Source organism: Octopus bimaculoides, chromosome 29 (genome assembly GCF_046866305.1).
Source record: "Octopus bimaculoides isolate indiv1 chromosome 29, ASM4686630v1, whole genome shotgun sequence".
Taxonomy (NCBI): Eukaryota; Metazoa; Mollusca; class Cephalopoda; order Octopoda; family Octopodidae; genus Octopus; species Octopus bimaculoides.
The window spans coordinates 15,556,339-15,578,120 of NC_142956.1; the positions used below are offsets into that span (position 1 = coordinate 15,556,339).

The window sequence follows — 21,782 nt, forward strand, 5'->3', positions numbered from 1 at the left end:
AAGCCAGCCGTCGCTGGCTGAGCAATCTAAACGATCGGCAGGGTGGACTATATATACTATCTACCTTTTAATAGTTAGGTTATCGTAGTAAATCAACACCCGCCAACTCTGGAAGAGTCCATTATGCATAAGCATAATATAAACTCACTCGACGAGTCTATGTGTCCCTTTTGTCAGCAAACATCATGTCGTGCAGGTAAGGTGACGGCTTGTTATCGTGTTTGAATGAAGTCTCTTTGTTATGACAGTAAATGTACACACACACATTTATGTACATGCATATGTACACACACATATATATATATAGTAAATAAACGATTTTTTAATTGATAAACGGCAGAAGTAACTCAAGGTTTACAGTTTCGATTCTTGGTGAGTGAGGGAACCAACGCGCGAAAATCGCGACCCTTTAGCCACTCTGATTATCAATATATATATATATATATATATATATATATACACACACACACACACATATTCTTTTATGTGTTTCAGTCCAATTGCTTTGGCCATGCTGGAGCACCGCCGTTTTATATATATATATATATATATATATATATATATATATATATATATGAACGCACTCATGTTTTTCAATTTTGTTTTTTCCTGTCACATCACCAAACATGTATGTATGTATGTATGCATGTATGTTGTTTATGTTTTATTAAACTTTTTAAACGCACAGATATATATGTATAGGCATGCCGTATATGTATAGTTTCGCGGCGAAATTATGCCTATATATATAACAAACACACGTTTATATATATATATTATTTATAAATATTATATATAATATATACACATGTAGCGATCGGAAGGATACCTCTGCATGTTTCTACACACATGCATATTATATATAAATGCATTGCTCTTTAAATATCAACCATACACGCAATTACATGATTGTATATATATGTGCACCTATATATATATGTATATAATCATGTAATACACACACACTTCTATATAGTTATGCCATCATGTACGTACATACATACACACATTAATCAGCTAGAAATAGCAGCCAAATTTCCTTGTGTTTTAATTCTAGGAGGGCGTTCATTTCTAAATTTATAACGAAGTCTCTGATTTCTAAAATAAACGGTCGGTTGGATGGTCACGGTCGTAATTCCTTTGATCAGGACTTGCCTAGGTCTACCTGATCACGGCTTAACCTGGGACTTATCTGCGTGCACTTTTAAGTTTTACGTAAAAACGATCCTCCGTTGCTTTCCACGGTGAGTTCCGTCGATCGTTCAACTGGTTGTTATACTCGTTGAATAAGCGTTGTTATGTGGCCGAATATACCTCAGATACGCGTGTTTTTTCAATGTGATCTTTAGCGGAGTCAGCTCAGTGTAATATGATGTAGGGAAAAAGCTTGGATCTTTTCGTAATTAAAAAGGGTACAACCACTAGCGTAGCAGAGGTGGGGGCTGTCATCCCCCGGGCAGTACTTTTGGGTCTGCTGTAGGCAATATATGTTTTTTGTAAGGTCCGGAGGCGGCAAACGGAAGGGCCGCCCCGGGTGGCGCATACTCTAGCCACGCCAGTGGGTACAGTCCATGCAAGGGCTTCTACACATACTTTCCGTCTACCTTGTTACAGTTAATATGTCTTAGCTAGGTTTGTGGCTATAAAAAATACACGCTTCGTGAGATTGAACCCACAGCAACATTAAGAAGCGAACTTCTTTACCACCACGCCGTGTCGGCACACTCGCACACGCGTGCTCACACAGAGAGGCAGGATTCTGGTTTAAGGACCCCCAAACAACCCCTCATAACTTTTATTTTTTGAATTTTCAGAAAATTTTCGCGAAATTGTATGACTATGCAAAAAAGAAAAAAAAAGCCAAGAGCAAAAATGTTTTTTTTTGTGCGTGATTAAGCATTTATTTAGCTGTTATTTTTAGCATATCTCATGACCACCTCATACCATCCTCGTTTGTCAGTTTGATGTATTAATGCTTTTCAAAATCTTTCTCCTCATAAACACATTTAATGGTCTGTTGGTGGGATTTAAGCCTAAAATTTGGGCTTATTCTATCGGTTCTTTCCTGAATTGCTAAGTTCTGGTGACAAAAACATGCGATGTTTTTCTCAGTTCTGCTGGTTGCGGGTCTCCCACAAAACTCTCGGTCCTTGAATCACTGTTGCTTTTGCTAAATATTACTAGAAATATACATATATTCATATTTTGAGTATTATTTTCGGTAGAGATGGACTATATGTAATCTGAACCTTCCCCCCCCCTTATTTATTATTTTTTTTTACGGAATCCCACGTTTTAGGCTATGGAGATTCCCATTCTGAAAAAAAATCTTTTGAAAAATTTCAATCCCCCTCCCCCCACCAAGCAGGCTATTTACATGCTAGAAATAACAGCCAAATCTCACAAAACTAGTGTTAGGGTTAGGTTTACCCTGTGGATCTATATAAAAACCGGGGGGGGGGATCGAAATTTTGAAATTGAGATTTTTGAAATTTTTTTTCCAGAATTGGATTCTCCATGGTCTGAAACATAGGATTCCGTAAAAAAAAACAAAATTTAAAAGGGGGGGTATACCCAGATTACATATACTCCATCTCCACCTTATTTTCCTTGTTTGCATCACAATACCTATATTCTTTCACTCTTACTCTTTTACTTGTTTCAGTCATTTGACTGCGGCCATGCTGGAGCACCGCCTTTAGTCGAGCAAATCGACCCCAGGACTTATTCTTTGTAAGCCTAGTACTTATTCTATCGGTCTCTTTTGCCGAACCGCTAAGTTACGGGGACGTAAACACACCAGCATCGGTTCTCAAGCGATGGTGGGGGGACAAACACAGACACACAAACACACATACATATATATATATATATATATATATATATATATATATATATATATATATATATACATATATATACGAGGCCTTCTTTCAGTTTCCGTCTACCAAATCCACTCAAGGTGCCACGCAGTGGGACTGAACCTGGAACCATGTGGTTGGTAAGTAAGCTACTTACCACACAGCCACTCCTGCGCTATATATATATATATATATATGTAACGGTTATGTTTTATTGAAGTCGAGGGTTACCAGTTGTAACGAGGGAAATTCATTAGGTACACAATATTATGAAATGTCGGAGTTAGAAGTTGCAACGATGAAAATTTGTTGTTATAACGGCATGTTGTAAGATGCGAAAGATGGTCAAGCATGAAGTTTTAAGAAAGTATTTATTTACCGTTACGTTGCAATACCTTGCCTCGACAGGCAGGTTATGATAAATCCAAAAGCATGCAAAAGAAAGATGTGGTAGAATGTTTCTTTGCATAGTTTGACGTATACGAATTGTCAGTAGTAATCCATAGATAGCGATAAAATGATGTTGTAAGAGAATTGAATTAGAGCTAGTGAGAGTTGTAGGGTGTGGGACGTTGTCTCACAGTTGCTGACCAAACTTCATTTCTCCCTCTGACCAAGGTTCTAGCTGGTTAGCCAGACTTCGTTGTCAGAGTTGTCACACCGAAGTGTGATAACTTGTTGAGTCATCACCGACTCTTTTTTGCTTGGGGCGTTCTTGCTTTTATAACTATTCAGAAGAGAACAATAGATTTAGTTGGTGGTCTTGTTATCTCTATTCTAGCTGTTGGTGAAGTAGAAGAGGTCAGAAAGGGTCAAGTGGTGAAGGCCTAGCTAAAGGCAATCTGGCGAATGTCAAACTGCTGTCACAGAAAAACCATTGTTCCACCGTGGGGTGGGGGTGGGGGGAAATTCTATTGCAGTGTTAATTTAAATTTGGCTATGGTGGGTCGAATCCACTTCATGCATGCAAGATCCACTACGTATATATGGAAAGACTTCTGCCCCCCCCCCCCCATTTTCTCCCAAAATTGTTTATTTTCGTAATTTTTTTTTGCTCAAAATCCCTTTTTTTTTTGGATACAGAGGTTCCAGAAAATTGCCAAAAATCGCTCAGCCTTGTCACACTGTGTCACGCTGAATCTCCCCGAGAACTACGTTAGGGGTACACGTGTGTGTGGAGTGCTCAGCCACTTGCACGATAACTTCACGAGCAGGCTGTTCCGTTGATCAGATCAACTGGAACCCTCGACGGCGTAAGCGGCGGAGTGCCAACCAACAATGTAGGCTAAAAAGTAGGAATGAGAATTAGTGTTGCAAAGACTAAGACATTGGTTCTCTCAAGAAAGCCTTCCCTGTGCATTCTGCATGTTATTCTTCTATTCTTTTACTTGTTGCAGTCATTTGACTGTCGCTGTGCTGGAGCACCATCTTGGAAATATGCTGTGCTTGAGAAGACCCAGCAAGCTAAGTGAGACCATAACTTGTTGCCTATGCCAGGGGTGTAACCAGCCCATTTAGGCGTACCTTTCTTTCATTGGACGCTAAACTCTGCTTGTGAAGACCTGTTGAGGCAAATGAAATCGAAATCAAATTCGATGACAGCACCGCATGACTAGCATCTGTGCTAGTGGAGCGCTAAGAGCACCATCTGAGCGGGATCATTGCCAGGGCTACTGACTGGCCCTCATGCTGGTGGCATGTAAAAAGCACCATTCGAGCGTGACACGTAAAAACACCATTAGAACGTGGCTGTTGACAGTACCGCCTGACTGGCCCTCCTGCCAGTGGCACGTAAAAGCACCCACTTACACTCTCAGAGTAGTTGGCATTAGGAAGGGCATCCAGCTGTAGAAATTCTGCCAGATTAGATTGGAACCTGGTGCAGCCTTCTGGCTTGCCAGCCCTCAGTCAAACCATCCAACCCATGCCAGCATGAAAAGCGGATGTTAAACGATGATGATGATGATGATGATATCACCACCTAGTTCTTATTCTATCAGTCTCTTTTGCTGAACGAGTAAGTTACAGGGACATAAACACACCAACATTGGTTGTCAAGAGATGATGGGGAGACAAACACAGACCCATACACACATAAATAAATATATATATATATATATATATATATATATATATATATATATATAATATATATATATATATATACACAATGGGCTTCTTTCAGTTTCTGTCTACCAAATCCACTCACAAGACTTTGGTTGGCCTGAGGCTATATTAGAAGATACTTACCCAAGGTGTCATGCAGTTGGACTGAACCTGGAACCATGTGGTTGGGAAGCAAGTTTCTTACCACACAGCCATGCCTGCGCTTGGAAAATCACTGAAATTTTGCTAACTTAATAATATGGTGTAACATGATTTTTGTCCTTGGGTAGCAACTGTTATTTTCTATTTGCTTACCCTTAGAAATTATGAAAAATGGCTAATATTTCCTTCAAACTTTGCATTTGTTGTGATATTTATTCAAACCACAAAGAATCCCTCTCAACACATGGCTGTAATGCTTACCTCCGCTACTCTTGCACATGATCAGAGACACACATATCGTTAGCTGTCAGGAGATATGCCCAAGTAATTAAGGTCAAGCAAATCCGGGTAGAATATTTAACTATAATATTTCTGCTTCAGTAACTCAGAGACGTCTGTTTGAAATATAATCGAAAATAGCTCATGAAAGCAAAGTTTGAAGGAAACAGAAGTGATTTCCTTTCATTTCTAGATAGGAGCAAATAGGAAATATCATTTACTAACCAAAGACAACAAGCAAATCTGTGGTGTTGAGCAGAATATTTGCTATAACGATATTTCTATTTCAGCAACTCAGCAGTGAATCTGTCTAAAATGTAATGGGAAATAGGTTAGTTTCAAAATATTGATGTCCAGGTTACAAAAGCAAAGTTTGAAAAGAATAGCAGTCATTTCCTGTGATTTCTAGATAGAAACAGCTAGGAAATAACACTTATTGACCAAAGACAAAATAAAATTTGTTACACAGTGTAATACAAGGCCAGAAATTTCAGAGGAGGAATAGCTAGTTGATTATATCAACCCTGGAGGTACTGGTCAATATTTCTCTAATATTTCTATTACGTCTGAAGGCTACAATAGGCAGAAGAGGAAAAATTTGATGGAAATGAGGATATTGCTCTGAAATATGTTGGTAACTATCATGCAGCACTTTTGAAATGCCAACGAAACTTTGGTGCCAGTTAAAAGGAGTTCGACCATATGCTCTTTTCTGGCTGCTAAAATTAGGCATGAAGCTTTTATTATCATTGCTAATTTCAGTTATGTCAGTTGCGATTTCCTTTAATCTTGATTCATTATAACCATGCTTTAGATAATAGCACACAAAAGTATTTGCATGCTTCCCATAATCCTCAATGTCTGTGCAAATATGTCTTATCCTCACAAACTGGGACTTCGGATTTGATCTGATTGTATGATGTGGATGATGAGAATGTCGGTGGAGATAAATATGGGATATCATCATCATCATCGTTTAACGTCCGCTTTCCATGCTAGCATGGGTTGGATGATTTGACTGAGGACTTGCGAACCGGATGGCTACACCAGACTCCAATCTGATCTGGCAGTGTTTCTACAGCTGGATGCCCTTTCTAATGCCAACCACTCCGAGAGTGTAGTGGGTGCTTTTTACATGCCACCGGCACTGAGGGCCAGTCCGGCGGTACTGGCAATGGCCAAGCTCAAATGGTGTTTTTTACATGCCACCTGCACAGGAGTCAGTCCAATGTTTTGTTCCCGTGCCAGTAAGGCGGGTTTGTAAAATAATTCCATGACAATACAAAAACACACATAATGTATGGGGGTTTATATATACCATAAATCCTTGAGTATAATACGCAGGGGATTTTTAGGGGGCTGTACCTCTGAAACCTTGTGTATAATACGCACCCCTTTTCTAACTTGAATCAAGGTCTATATAATGTCCTTGGTTTGTAAACGTATATACGGTAACGTCCTTTATTATTATTGTATATATAACATAATGCAAACGTGTAGCCTTTTTTGTGCACTTTGCAGAAAATAAAGAAATATCAGTAATAACGTCAGTGTGGGGAAGGGGTTAGGTAAGAGGGAAACAGCAGTGGCCCAGGAAGAGAGAGGAGGAGGAGGATGTGTAAGGGGTGGGAGATAAGGGTGTGCATAGTGGTTGGATATGAGGCGGTACTGAGAATGACAGCAGGTGTGTGTGAGGTGATAAGATAGAGTATAATAGATGGGTGAGAGTGTTTATTATGGAAACCATTTTAAAGCAGCGAACAGGCAGAATTGTTAGTACACCAGGCAAAATGCTTAGTATTTCGTCTGCGATTATGTTCTGAGTTCAAATTCCGCCGAGGTCGACTTTGCCTTTTATCCTTTCGGGGTCGATTAAATAAGTACCAGTTATGCACTGGGTTCGATATAATCGACTTGATCCCTTTTTGTCTGTCCTTGTTTGTCCCCTCTGTGTGTAGCCCCTTGTGGGCAATAAAGAAATATGAATTGTTAGTATGCCAGACAAAATGCTTGACAGCATTTCATCTGTCTGTATGTTCTGGGTTCAAATTCTGTTGAGGTCACCTTTGCCTTTCAATCTTTCAGAGTCAATAAAATAAGTACCAGCTTGATCATTGGGGTCGATGTAATCAACTTTGCCCTTTTCCTAAAATTGTTGCCCTTGGGCCAAAATTTGAAATCATCATCATCATCATCATCATCATCACCATCATCATCATCACCACCACCACCACCACTATTATTATTATTATTATTATTAGGTGCGCTCAGGACGACGAAACCGTTCTGCATGCACTTGTCCAGTGCCCGAGCATTGCTGACCTGTGGGTCTATATCGAACAGCTACTGTCACGTGTAGGACGGATCCGGCTATCAGCTGGATCCCTCGTGAGAATTGACCCGCCGACCTCCTTTAACCAGGAGGGCAAGGCAATTTTCCTATGCCTAGTGGCTGTAGCGAAAGAGGTGATATGGTGGACCCGTTTGAAAGGGTTAAAGACAGACACTTTCCTCTTTGGCCAAGGCCTCATCAACTTTTTCAAGTTCCACTTGAAAAGGAAGATGAGAGTAGAGAGGGAAGTGCTGTCTCATAGCAAATTCGTTGAAAGATGGGTGACTGTTGGAAAAATGGCCAGTATAAACGGACCAATTCTGAGAATACACCTGTAGAAAAAAAAAAAAGGTAATGTAAAAGGAGAAAGGGCTCTATACCCCTTTCTTATTTTTTCTGACCAGGCTCCCGTGGTTTTATGGGTTTTTCCACGTGTGACCTTTCCTTTTTCGAAGCGCCTCCCCCTTTGGGAGTTCTACTTATTTATTTATCTATTTATTTATTATATCTTTCTTCGTTTTCTTCCTCTGTGTAGACGAACTTTCCTACCTTTTCGGACAAAACCTTTTGTAACCTTCGTCCTGTCTTTGTCCTTATATGTCTTTAATTGATATTAGCCCTTGTGGCCAATAAAACGAATTAATTATTATTATTATTAAAGTCAGGTAAGGCAGCGAGCTGGCAGAATTGTTAGGATGCCGGGCGAAATGCTTACCAGTATTTCATCTGCCGCTACTATGTTCTGAGTTCAAATTCCGCCGAGGTCGACTTTACCTTTCATCATTTCAGGGTCGATAAATTAAGCACCAGTTATGCACTGGGGTTTGATGTAATCGACTTACCCTCTCCCATCAAATTTCAGGCCTTGCGACTTTAGTGGAAAGGATTATATCAAAGTATTATTTAAGGCGGCAAACTGGCAGAATCGTTAGCATGAAATGCTTAACGATATTTCGCTATTTTGTGAGTTCAAATTCCATTGAGGTCAACTCTGCCTTTCATCCTTTCAGGTTCAATAAATTAAGTACCTGTTGAGTACTGGGTGTTGATATAATCGACTTGCCCCTTCCCTCAAAATTTCAGGCCTTGTGCCTATAGTAAAAAAGATTATTAAAGTCAGGTATAAATTATTGGCGTAAATTCCTTCAAGACAGGTTTGTATACCTGAGGTGCATGCTTGACCGGAGATTTCTTTTTCACAATTTTGAGAATGTTCCCAGTGGCGAATATTCTTTTGCTGTCTTCAATTTGATCAGGACCAGCTGGGTGGTTAAATTAAAGTTTTGGAGGCATGTCAAATTAATCTATCTCATAATTTGTGTAACTCCTTCCATATAACACCCTCACTACTACAACCATGACTGTCACCACCACCACCAATTCTTCTACTACTACTACAACTACTACTACCACCACCACTACCTCAACAACAGCTTTGCCACACGACTACTACTGTTACCACAACCACCACCACTACTACTACTGCAACCACCAACACTACTACTACTACTACTACTACTACAACCACTACCACCACTACCTCAACAACAACTACTATCACCACCGTCACCACTACCGCCACTACTATTACTCCATCGCTACTGCTGTGGCTACTACCACCACTATTGATATTATTATTATTATTAGCCCCATCAACCACCACTACTACTACTACTACTACTACTGTTATCAGTCCCACCAGTGGCTGAGTCCCCCATCCCCACGCCTTCACTTTTATATCAAGAGATAAAAGTCTGCTGTAAGCATTTTACAATATATTGGTACTAATAATGCTTAAGCTTGTTTTTATTTTGAGTTGTGACCTTGTGGTACCCCCCCCCCCTCCACACACACACACATGCCACCTCCTTCAACAATTAGCAGCAACAGCAACAACACTTGACCTTTGTATCTGCTGGAATAGTGACCTTGCAGATAAACCACTGCCCTTCCACTCATTTTCTTCATCAAACACAATTTAACCCTTTTGTTATTTACATTATTTACATTATGACGGATATTTGCCCTCATCTTGTTTGTTGCTAACACAACGTTTCGGCTGATATACCCTCCAGCCTTCGTCAGGTGTCTTGGGGAAATTTCGAACCTGGGTTCTCATTCCTAACGATGTTACTATTATTATATTGTTATTATTATTATTCCTATTAATAGGAATAATAATAATAACAATATAATAATAACAATATAATAATAGTAACATTGTTAGGAATGAGAACCCAGGTTCGAAATTTCCCCAAGACACCTGACGAAGGCTGGAGGGTATATCAGCCGAAACGTTGTGTTAACAACAAACAAGATGAGGATAAATATCCGTCAAAATGTAAATAATGTAAATAATTCCTCATCTCTTAAATATAGAACTGCCTTTTGTTATTGTATTCATTTTGAGATATTCTGTGTTTCTTTCAATTAATTTTAAATATAACAAAGAATTTAGTAAAATAACTTAGTTATCATTCGGCTAGTGTTAGGAACATAAATTGTGACTCAGGTTTGGATGGAAGATTTTAATTCAAAACTTATAAAAACAAGACATTTGTACTACAGAGCCAGAGGTGGGTTTCAGCCAGGTTGTTATCAAAAGGGTTAAAAATATCATGGTGACTTTAACCCTTTTGTTACCATATTTCTGTTGTTGAGATGCTCTGTGTTTCTTTCAATTAATTTTAAATATAACAAAGAATTCAGTAAAATAACTTGGTTATCATTCGGCTAGTGTTAGGAACATAAATTGTGACTAAGGTTTGGATGGAAGATTTTAATTCAGAACTTATAAAAACAAGACATTTGTACTACAGAGCCAGAGGCGGTTTCAGCCAGATTTATATCAAAGGGGTTAAAAGGTGGTTTCAGCTGGATTGGTATCAAAAGGGTTAAAGTGATCTGAATTAAAACCTTCCATCAAAATTTCATGCTAATTCATGTTCCAAAATTATTTCACTAAAATCTTCATTATTTTCAAAAGTAATGGAAACAAAGGCAGAGTACTTCAAGAGAAATATGGTAACAAAAGGATTAACCCTTTAGTTACCATATTTCTGTTGAGATGCTCTGTGTTTCTTTTAATTAATTTTAAATATAACAAAGAATTTAGTAAAATAACTTAGTTATCATTCAGCTAGTGTTAGGAACATAAATTGTGACTAAAATTTGGTGGAAGATTTTAATTCAAAACTTATAAAAACAAGACATTTGTACTACAGAGCCAGAGGCGGTTTCAGCCAGATTTATATCAAAAGGGTTAAAAATATCATGGTGACTTTAACTCTTTTGTTACCATATTTCTGTTGTTGAGATGCTCTGTGTTTCTTTCAATTAATTTTAAATATAACAAAGAATTTAGTAAAATAACTTAGTTATCATTAAGCTAGTGTGAGGAACATAAATTGTGACTAAGGTTTGGTGGAAGATTTTAGTTCAGGACTTTTGAAAACAAGACATTTGTACTACAGAGCCAGAGTCATTGACACCCCTGTGGGATTGGAAGAATGGATTGGCCAAACTCTTATAAAAAGTACTGTCTTGGCTGAGACAGGAAAAGTCGTGAGAATCGTCAAGAGTTTCTATTTATTGGAGTATCATGTTTAGTGGAGTAATTTGAAGTATGTCGTGTGTAGACAGTTGTGTCTATCCCTGCTTTGTGAAATCTGTATATCCAATGTATAGAAGGATATAAAAATATATATGACGGGCTTCTTTCAGTTTCTTATTTATTTACTGCCCACAAGGGGCTAAACATAGAGGGGACAAACAAGGGATTAAGTCGATTACATCAACCTCAGTGCGTTACTGTTACTTATTTTTCGACCCCGAAAGGATAAAAGGCAAAGTCGACCTCGGTGGAATTTGAACTCAGAACGTAGCGGCAGACGAAATACTGCTAAGCATTTCGCCCGGCGTGCTAACGTTTCTGCCAGCTCACCACCTTTCAGTTTCTGTCTACCAAATCTGGTGCTTTTCCCCATGCCACTGGCACAGGTGATAGTTACATGACACCAGCATCTAACCCACAATGTCATTCTAAAATTATACAATCACATCACTGAAATCTCAGAGTTGTGAAATAATGCATGGTTAATTCAAAACAGTGTGAATAAATAAGCATTACGTTTGACAGAATAATCTGAATGTAAAAGGGTTAAATATTCTGCCTGTTTTAGGTTCTAACTAACCTGCCCGACAATGTCATTATAAAAATTAAGTTATCTTATGAAAATCTCAAAGCTATGATAATGCTTAATTAATTCAAAACAACGTGAATAAATTAGTATTATTTTTGATAGAGTAAGCTAAATAGTAGAGGGTTAATGTTTTTGATACCAACCTGGCTGAAACCGCCTCTGGCTCTGTAGTACAAATGTCTTGTTTGCATAAATTTTGAATTAAAATCTTCCACCAAACCTTAGTCACAATTTATGTTCCAAACACTAGCTGAATGATAACTAAGTTATTTTACTAAATTCTTTGTTATATTTAAAACTAATTAAAAGAAACTCAGAGAATCTCGACAGAAATATGGTAACTAAAGGTTTAAAGACATTCTGTCAAATGTGTCTTCAATTTGCACAAGATTTGGCTGCTATTTCTAACAAGTGAAACAAAGTCTCCAAATTTACCCTTTTGATACCAACCCGGCAGAAACTGCCTCCATAAGTTTTGAATTAAAATCTTCCACCAAACCTTAATCACAATTTATGTTCCTAACACTAGTTTAATGATAACTAAGTTATTTTACTAAATTCTTTGTTATATTTAAAATTAATTGAAAGAAACACAGAGCATCCCAAAATAAATATAGTAACGAAAGGTTTAATCCTTTTGTTACCATATTTCTCTTGAAGTACTCTGCCTTTGTTTCCATTATTTTTGAAAATAATGAAAAATTTAGTAAAATAATTTTGCCATTGTTAAACTCTGGTGTGGAACATGAATTAGCATGAAATTTTGATGGAAGGTTTTAATTTAGATCACTTTAACCCTTTTGAGAGCAACCAGGCTGAAACCGCCTCTGGCTCTGTGAAACAAATGTCTTGTTTTCATAAGTTTTGAATTAAAATCTTCCACCAAATTTTGGTCACAATTTATGTTGCTAGCGGTTCGATAAAAGAGACTGATAGAATAGATACTAGGCTTACATACAATATATCCTGGGGTTGATTTCTTTGACTAAAAAACCCCTTTACGGTTGTGCTCCAATATGGCCACAGTCACATGACTGAAATAAGTTAAAGAATATATATATATATATATACAGAACAATTCAAACTTTTTGAGAGGTCTAAAAAGAGAGAAAGAATGATTTCTAATAAAGAAAAAACAGCCAGAGCAAGTAATAAGAATATGAAAATAGTAGTTGAAAAATATCGTTATAAGTATAAAAATACCATAAACAATTATAAAAAAAATGGAGGAGAAAAAGATGTTGCATCAAAATTAGATTTAATACAAAATATTTTTGTATTAAATCTAATTTTGATTCAACATCTTTTTTACTCCTCCATTTTTTTAATAATTGTTTATGGTATTTTTATACCTATAACAATATTTTTCAACTATATATATATATATTCTCTTTTACTCTCTCTTTTAATTGTTTCAGCCATTTGACTGTGGCCATGCTAGAGCACCGCCTTTTTAGTCGAGCTAATCGACCCCAGGACATGGAATTGTGAAAGGCTTTTTTTCACAGCAAACATACTACTCCTATACTCAACCTAGCCAAACCAGTCCCTCCAGCCAAGCATACCATGTGAAGACTGTTTGCTACAGTATGGCGCTGTTCTGATGTTACAGCTGAAGCTAATGAACAGCAAATCAAAGAAATCTGTCACAGTTGCCAGGCATAAAGTTCTCATAAAAGAGATTCACTTTTTTTTTTAGTCAATAATGTACTTTCTTTTGGTACTCAGTACTTAAAAGTTACTGGTAGATTCTTTTGTATCAAATAACTGTGATAGAATATTAAAAATTAAATCATTCTTTACGACTAAGCTGTTTCGGCCTAGTGTTGGCATGCCCCATTCTATCTATATACCTCCAGTACGCTGGAGTAATTAGTAGATGAAAATGATGTAATGGGGGTACGTGCATGATTCACTAGGCCTCTTCAGAGATTTACAAAATTCAATGCTGTAAGATTTTGTCCCTTCTCCAGTTGCTAGATGTCCATTAAATTTGAAATCTTAATTGTTGATATGACATGGTATGTCATAAGTGTCTGTATATTGTCTTTTTTGTCATTTTGGTTATAAAATAAACAGATTAATCAACGGAATATAGTGTCTACAAGTTGATGGGTACCTCATATTCCCCTCCATTTTCTTATTGCTATATATATATACATATATATATATATGAATAATAACAATAAATGGAGTAAAACGCATATAAATAAAAGTTCCTTTGATTCCTACACGTTTCAAAATATATGTGAGCTATTCTACAAAGAAGTAAGAGCTGCTGGAATTCCACATATATTCATCGTCAGGGAATCAACATATAAAAGCAAGACAAATGCAAAGTGATGAGGTAACATACGAGCTACTTATATGCGTTTTGCTCCATTTATTGTTATTATTCATATCTACTCAAAATGTATCACTTCAACTTGGTATCTCTACCTATAAAACGGCTGTGATATCTTGGTTTTTTAGTGTAATTTTGCTACCTCTGGTAACTATTGACATATTTACATTGTCAAAGGTTTTTTTAAAACTGAGATAATATTAATATATACATAAACTAATATATATATATAATATCTTTTTCTGTTGGTTGTTTGCGTGTGTGTGCACATTTCTGCATATCTTTCAACATACAGACCACACAGACTTTAAAAAAAGACTTCCATTTTAAACACTTTACGAAGGTGTGTGCATGATTAACAAATATTTTTACCAGTGACGTAACAATGGTTAACAACCTCGTTTATAATAAATGTTATTGATTTTTGTGTGTGTGTGGACACTGAAACAACAATGTAATAAAAGAACTTCAATATGTGTTGTTGGATCAAATGTGTTCATTCAGCTGAATAAATATAATCATGTGTGTGTGTGTGTGTGTGTATTTTCTGTTGGTTCTGGATTTGATTTTGACCGGCCACCTATACAATTGCTAAGTTGTAGAGAAAAGTATCTTATTCCTTTTGTTGCTATTAGAGACATTTATTCTATATATTGTATATATAAACATATGAATTGAGGCAGATATTTTCATCCCAGAAACCCCTGCTCTCTCTCTCTGTATATTACTCTTTACTCTTTTTACTCTTTTACTTGTTTCAATCATTTGACTGCAGCCATGCTGGAGCACCACCTTTATTCGAGCAAATCGGCCCCAGGACTTATTCTTTATAAGCCTAGTACTTATTCTATCGGTCTCTTTTGCTGAACTGCTAAGTTACAGGGACGTAAACACACCAGCATCGGTTGTCAAGGAGAGAAAAAAAAACACAGACACACAAACTTATACGCACGCACACACACACACACACATATATATATATATATATGCGACGGACTTCTTTTGGTTTCCATCTACCCAATCCACTCACAAGGCTTTGGGCGGCCCGAGGCTATAGTAGAAGACACTTGCCCAAGGTGCCACGCAATGGGAATGAACCTGGAACCATGTGGTTGGTAAGCAAGCTACTTACCACACAGCCACTCCTAGGTAGATTACCAAGAGCTTCTCCCTGCCCATGAGATAGGCTATGTCATAAGGTCTGCGAATCTAATGGAGACCTCAAGACATTTTAAGATCCACAAAGATCAGAACTTAACTGCAGCTTTTGGTGGTCCATATCAAATATGCAATCTAAGTCGGTGTCTCGGTACATGTCCTCAGATTAACGCCCAAACACTCTGATATTTGATTTTTATCACTCTCAGTACATACATGTTTTGAGGATACAGCAAGCCAATGGTTGTTCTTTGTGTTCACTATCTGATTATATATATAATTGCTGGTTTGGCTGTGTGGTAAGAAGCTTGCTTTCCAACCACATGGTTCCGGGTTCAGTTCCACTGCATGGCACTTTGGGCAAGTGTCTTCTGTTGTAGCCTCAGGCTGACTAAAGCCTTGTGAGTGGATTTGGTAGATAAAAACTGAAAGAGGCCCATCATGTGTGTGTGTGTGTGTGTATATATATATATATATATATATATATACATACATATACACACACACATACACATGATGGCTTATATGTGTGTGTGTGTATCTTTGACAACCAGTGTTGGTGTGTGTGCAAGGTGCTGCAGAGTGGGACTGAACTTGAAACGTTGTGGTATCATGGCAAACTTCTTAACTACTTACACTATAAATGTTATGCTTAGCAGAGAAAGAAATATGCATGTGTGTGTGTGTATTAGATGTGACGCTCAGTGGCTGAGCAATAACAATCACTAAATGTTGTGCTTATTTTGTTAATTTCAGTGAAGGTGTGTTACTTGGTTATGGAAATCCTCTGCTGGACATCACCATTCAAGGGAGCTCAGAATTCCTTGATAAGTAAGTCTTTTCATATGATACACCATCATCGTCATTATCATCATCTAATGTCTGTTTTTTTTTAATGCTGGCATGGGTTTGACAAGAGCTTGCAAGCTGGAAGGCTGCACCCGGTGCCACTGTCTGCTTTGACATGGTTTCTAAAGTTGGATGCCATTCCTAACACCAACCTCTTCACAAAGTGGACTGGGGGCTTTTGTAGCTGGTACAAGTACCAGGTTCTGTTGTCTGTTCAGTCATGGTTTCTATGGCTGGATGCCCTTCCTAGCACCAACCACTTCACAAAGTGGACTGGGGGGCTTTTGTAGCTGGTACAAGTACCAGGTTCTGTTGTCTGTTCTGTCATGGTTTCTATGGCTGGATGCCCTTCCTAGCACCAACCACTTCACAAAGTGGACTGGGGGGCTTTTGTAGCTGGTACAAGTACCAGGTTCTGTTGTCTGTTCTGTCATGGTTTCTACGGCTGGATGCCCTTCCTAGCACCAACCACTTCACAGTGTCCTGGGTGCTTTTAATATTGCACAAGCTCTGGTGAGGTCTGTTTTGGTATGGTTTTTACAGGTGGATGTCCTTCCTAATGCCAACCATTTTACAGAGTGCACTGGTTGCTTTTAACATGGCACCATCACCAGTGCCTTTTTATGTGGCACCAGCACCACTGCTTCTCACTTGGCACTAGTAGTAGTGCTTTTAATGTGACACAAGTGAAAACACAACCAATGAGTAAGATCCTCTTTGTGGTTGCTTGATATGCTTCACTTGTGCTCCCTAATCCAGTAGACCCCTGATCAAAGATGATCCAGAAGTGACCTTCCTAGCTTTATTCAGACATAGTGTATCTGTGACTACATTATCTAATGTATAGTATAGCTGTTGTTGTTTAGCCCCAGGTCAGTCCAAACCTATGATCAAAGATGTTGTAACCATCCCATCTTTTATTCAGACATAGTGTATCAAGGACTTCATTATCTAATGTATAATAGGTAGGCTAGAAATAACAGCCAGACCTCCTGGCTGTGACTGCCTAAATATAAGTTGAATGTTTCTGCAGAAATACAGTAAACCAGTGATTGACCAGTCTGAAACCTGTGATCAACTACCCCTCTGGTTCACCAATGTAAAAATGTGTCATGCTGAAACCATTTTCACTTCTGTTTCCAGATATGACTTGAAAGCTGATGCTGCTATCCTAGCTGAAGAAAAACACATGCCTATGTAAGTTACTTATGTTTTTGATTGCTCCTGGGTGGTGGTACTCACTCAACTGGAGAATTTTGTTCTTATCAGTTTTCTGATGAAGGCTGGAGGGTATATCAGCCGAAACGTTGTGTTAACAACAAATGAGGACAAATATCTGTCAGATGTAAATAATATAAATAATGTACATAATTTCTCATGTCTTAAATATATGCATATATACATATATCGTTTAAGCAGATGTTAAACGATATATGCATATATATATATATATATATATATATATATATACATATATTTATATATATATGTATGTATGTATATATGTATATATATATATGTATGTATGTATATATATATATATGTATGTATATATATATGTATGTATGTATATATATATATATATATATATATATATATATATGTATTATATATATATATATATGTATTATATATATATATATATGTATTATATATATATATATATGTATTATATATATATATATATATATATGTATTATATATATATATATATATGTATATATATATATATGTATATATATATATATATATGTATGTATGTATATATATATATATGTATGTATATATACATATATGTATGTATATATGCATGTGTGTATGTATATACGCATATATATATATGTGTATGTATATATGCATATATATGTGTGTGTGTATGTACATATGCATATATATATATATATATATATATCTGTATTTTTTTTTAAAAGGAAAGGCTATGAGCTGGGAGAATTGTTGTCTAGGCATCAGGTCTGACTTGTGATCGAAAATGTTCCACTCATGATCGTTCACTACTTCTTCCATTCTCTTCTAATACACTAAAATGATATTTGACTGCTGCATCTAGCATGTCAGGGAACCATGTAAACACCCCAACATTGCTTTGTCTTTAAGGTGTGTCTTTTCTTTTCTAGGTACGATGAAATGTTATCATTTAAAGATGTTGAATTCACTCCTGGTGGGGCAACATTGAACGCAATACGTGTAGCACAAGTAAGTTTGTCTTTCATTTCCATTCTATGGAGGTATTCTCTGGCCAGTCATGGTCAAATAGGCCCAGGCAGTGGGTGAGATCATCTCACCATCTTGTCTTTGATCAGCTTCTTGATCTTGTCTTTGATCAGCTTCTTGATCTTGTCTTTGATCAGCTTCTTGATCTTGTCTTTGATCAGCTTCTTGATCTTGTCTTTGATCAGCTTCTTGATCTTGTCCTTCAATCACGTGATGTGACCAGCCCATCTGTATTTGTTCTCCTTGATGGTTCTCACAATGATTTTGACTCATCTGCTATTGAATCCAGGCTTTAGATTCATTTTCTTGTTCCGCATTCTGATGCCAAGCACGATTTGTTCCATTTTCCATCGGGCTACAATGAGAGCATTCATGATGGTAGTGTTGAAAGCTCATAGATATATATATATATATATATGTCGGAGAAACCAGAAAACTGGCTCTATGCTCCCTATGGAGTAATGTGCACTGATTAATGAGTAAACAACCATGTATTTCTCCTACAGTAAGACACCTGTTTCTGTCTTGTTCATACTCTAACCTCTGATCACCTGGCACAAACCTACCTCCATCAATACTATTCCCACACCCTCAGCTGAGGGAGCCTTGTCTTGTGACTTTCTCTGTGACTTCACTAGTGCTGGTGCTACATAAAAAGCACCCAGTACACACTGTAAAGTAGTTGGTGTTAGGGTGGGTATCCAACCACAGAAACCATGTCAAAACAGATTATAGAGCTTGCTACAGCCCTCTGGCTTGTTGGCTCCTGTCAAACCATCCAACCTATGCCAACATGGAAAACAAATGTAGAATGACAACTTATATTAAAGTTTTCCTTCTTTTTTTTTTGCTTCTAATAAGTCTTATATCACTCTTATAATAAATGCTGTTGTCTATTTATGTTTCCCATCATGCAAAGGGAAAGAATTTATCTAAATTTTTCAGTCTCTTTCTGTTTCTCTCTCCCTCTCTTCTACAACCTTTTCGCCATAGATAGTGGCTTCTGGAAAAATCTCATGCTACCTCATACTTTGGTTGCATCAGAAAAGACAAGTTTGGTAATATCGATGATGACTTCTCATAACGAATCTTTTATCACTCTTGTAATAAATGCTGTTGTGAATTTATGCTTCCCATCATGCAAAGGTAGAGAATTTATCTAAATTTTACTGTCTCTTTCTCTCTCCCTCTCTTCACCATACACAGTGGCTCCTGGAAAAACCTCATGCTACCTCATATCTTGGCTGCATCAGCAAAGACAAGTTTGGTGATATCTTAGAGAAGAAAACCAAAGAGGCAAAGGTAAACGTCAGTTTCCAGTATACAGACGAAGCCCCAACTGGAACCTGCGGTGTTGTGGTCTCTGGAAGCTTCAGGTGAGTACAATTCTGAACCGCACTAAGTTGTGCCGTACCGTTTTCTTTTAATTTTCCTACCTACTAGCTCTTTATGAAATACAGATTATTATCTTAGTCATTCCAGCCGTTTTTGTTAGAATATTTCTGTAGAAATAGGTGGCGAGCTGGCAGAAGCGTGACGTTCTGAGTTCAAATTCCATCGAGGTCGACTTTGCCTTTCATCCTTTCGGGGTCAATAAATTAAGTACTAGTTGAATAGTGGTCTCAATTTAATCGACTGGTATCAGTTTAATTGTTAGTATCAAAAGGATTAACTCTCTACCTATATTTCTACCGCCTGACTGGCCTTCGTAGGATTTTTGAGCAAGATCGTTGCCAGTGCCCCTGGACTGGCTCTTGTGCGGGTGGTACATAAAATACACCATTTTGAGCGTGGCCGTTGCCAGTACCGCCTGACTGGCCTTCGTGCGGGTGGCATGTAAAAGCACCCACTACACTCTCTGAGTGGTTGGCGTTAGGAAGGGCATCCAGCCGTAGAAACTCTGCCAGATCAGATTGGAGCCTGGTGTTGCCATCCGGTTTCACCAGTCCTCAGTCAAATCGTCCAACCCATGCTAGCATGGAAAGCGGATGTTAAACGATGATGATGATGATGATGATGAATTTCAGTTGATTTTGAAAATATGAAGAATTTAGTAAAATAATTTTGTCGTTATTAATCTGGTGTTTGGAACATAAGCAGGCGTGGCTGTGTTGTAAGAAGCTTGCTTCCCAACCACATGGTTCCAGGTTCAGTCCCACTGCGTGGTACCTTGGGCAAGTGTCTTCTACTATAGCCTCGGGCCGAACAAAGCCTTGTGAGTGGATTTGGTAGACGGAAACTGAAAGAAGCCTGTCATATATATATATATATATGTGTGTGTGTGTGTGTGTGTGTGTGTATAAAAAGTCCAGGGTTTGATTTCTTTGACTAAAAGGCGGTGCTCCAGCATGGCCACAGTAAAAATGACCGAAACAAGTAAAAGTGTAATCTGAAATCTTGATGGTAGGTTTTTTTTTTGATCATTTTAACCCTTATCTTACCATACTTCTAATGAAACACACTGCATTTCTTCCAATTAACATTGAAAATAAAAAGGAATTTAGTAAAATAATCTTGCTGGTATTATTCTAGTGTTTGGAACATAAATTAACATGGCATTTTGATGGAAGATTTTTAGATCACTTTAACCCTTTTGTTGCTGTATTTCTGATGTACTACACTGCCTTTCGTCCAATTTATTTTGAAAATAATGAAGAATTTAAGAAACTGTCATCATTAATCTGGTGTGTGTAACATAAATTAATCTAAAATTTTGATGGATGTTTGATTAACCTAAAATTTTTTACTTCACTTCACTTTAAAACCAGATATAAACCATGCGACAACAAAGCAGACCTCTTAAACCATGCAGCCATGCTTGTGTATGATAAAATCATAGGAAGCTCCTAGCTTTTTTGTTGTTGTTGTTGGCACTCCGTCGCTTACGACGTCGAGGGTTCCAGTTGATCCGATCAACGGAACAGCCTGCTCGTGAAATTAACGTGCAAGTGGCTGAGCACTCCACAGACACGTGTACCCTTAACGTAGTTCTCGGGGATATTCAGCGTGACACAGAGTGTGACAAGGCTGACCCTTTGAATTACAGGTACAACAGAAACAGGAAGTAAGAGTGAGAGAAAATTGTGGTGAAAGAGTACAGCAGGGTTCACCACCATCCCCTGCCGGAGCCTCGTGGAGCTTTAGGTGTTTTCGCTCAATAAACACTCACAATGCCCGTTCTGGGAATTGAAACCGCGATCCTATGACCGCGAGTCCGCTGCCCTAACCACTGGGCCATTGCACCTCCACGCCTAGCT

General features: G+C 37.7%; 1 protein-coding gene across 1 annotated transcript in view; it reads left to right on the forward strand.

The window, feature by feature from the left end:
* The first annotated feature begins 124 nt into the window (after window positions 1-124).
* The window catches only part of LOC106879416 (uncharacterized), a 38,749-nt gene continuing 17,091 nt past the window's right edge, over window positions 125-21,782 (forward strand). The window contains exons 1-5 of the mRNA XM_014928972.3: window positions 125-196; window positions 16,201-16,275; window positions 17,437-17,490; window positions 18,429-18,507; window positions 19,732-19,901. Coding sequence (XP_014784458.1) covers window positions 186-196; window positions 16,201-16,275; window positions 17,437-17,490; window positions 18,429-18,507; window positions 19,732-19,901 — 389 coding nt within the window. The 5' untranslated portion in view covers window positions 125-185. The remainder of the gene's footprint in view (window positions 197-16,200; window positions 16,276-17,436; window positions 17,491-18,428; window positions 18,508-19,731; window positions 19,902-21,782) is intronic.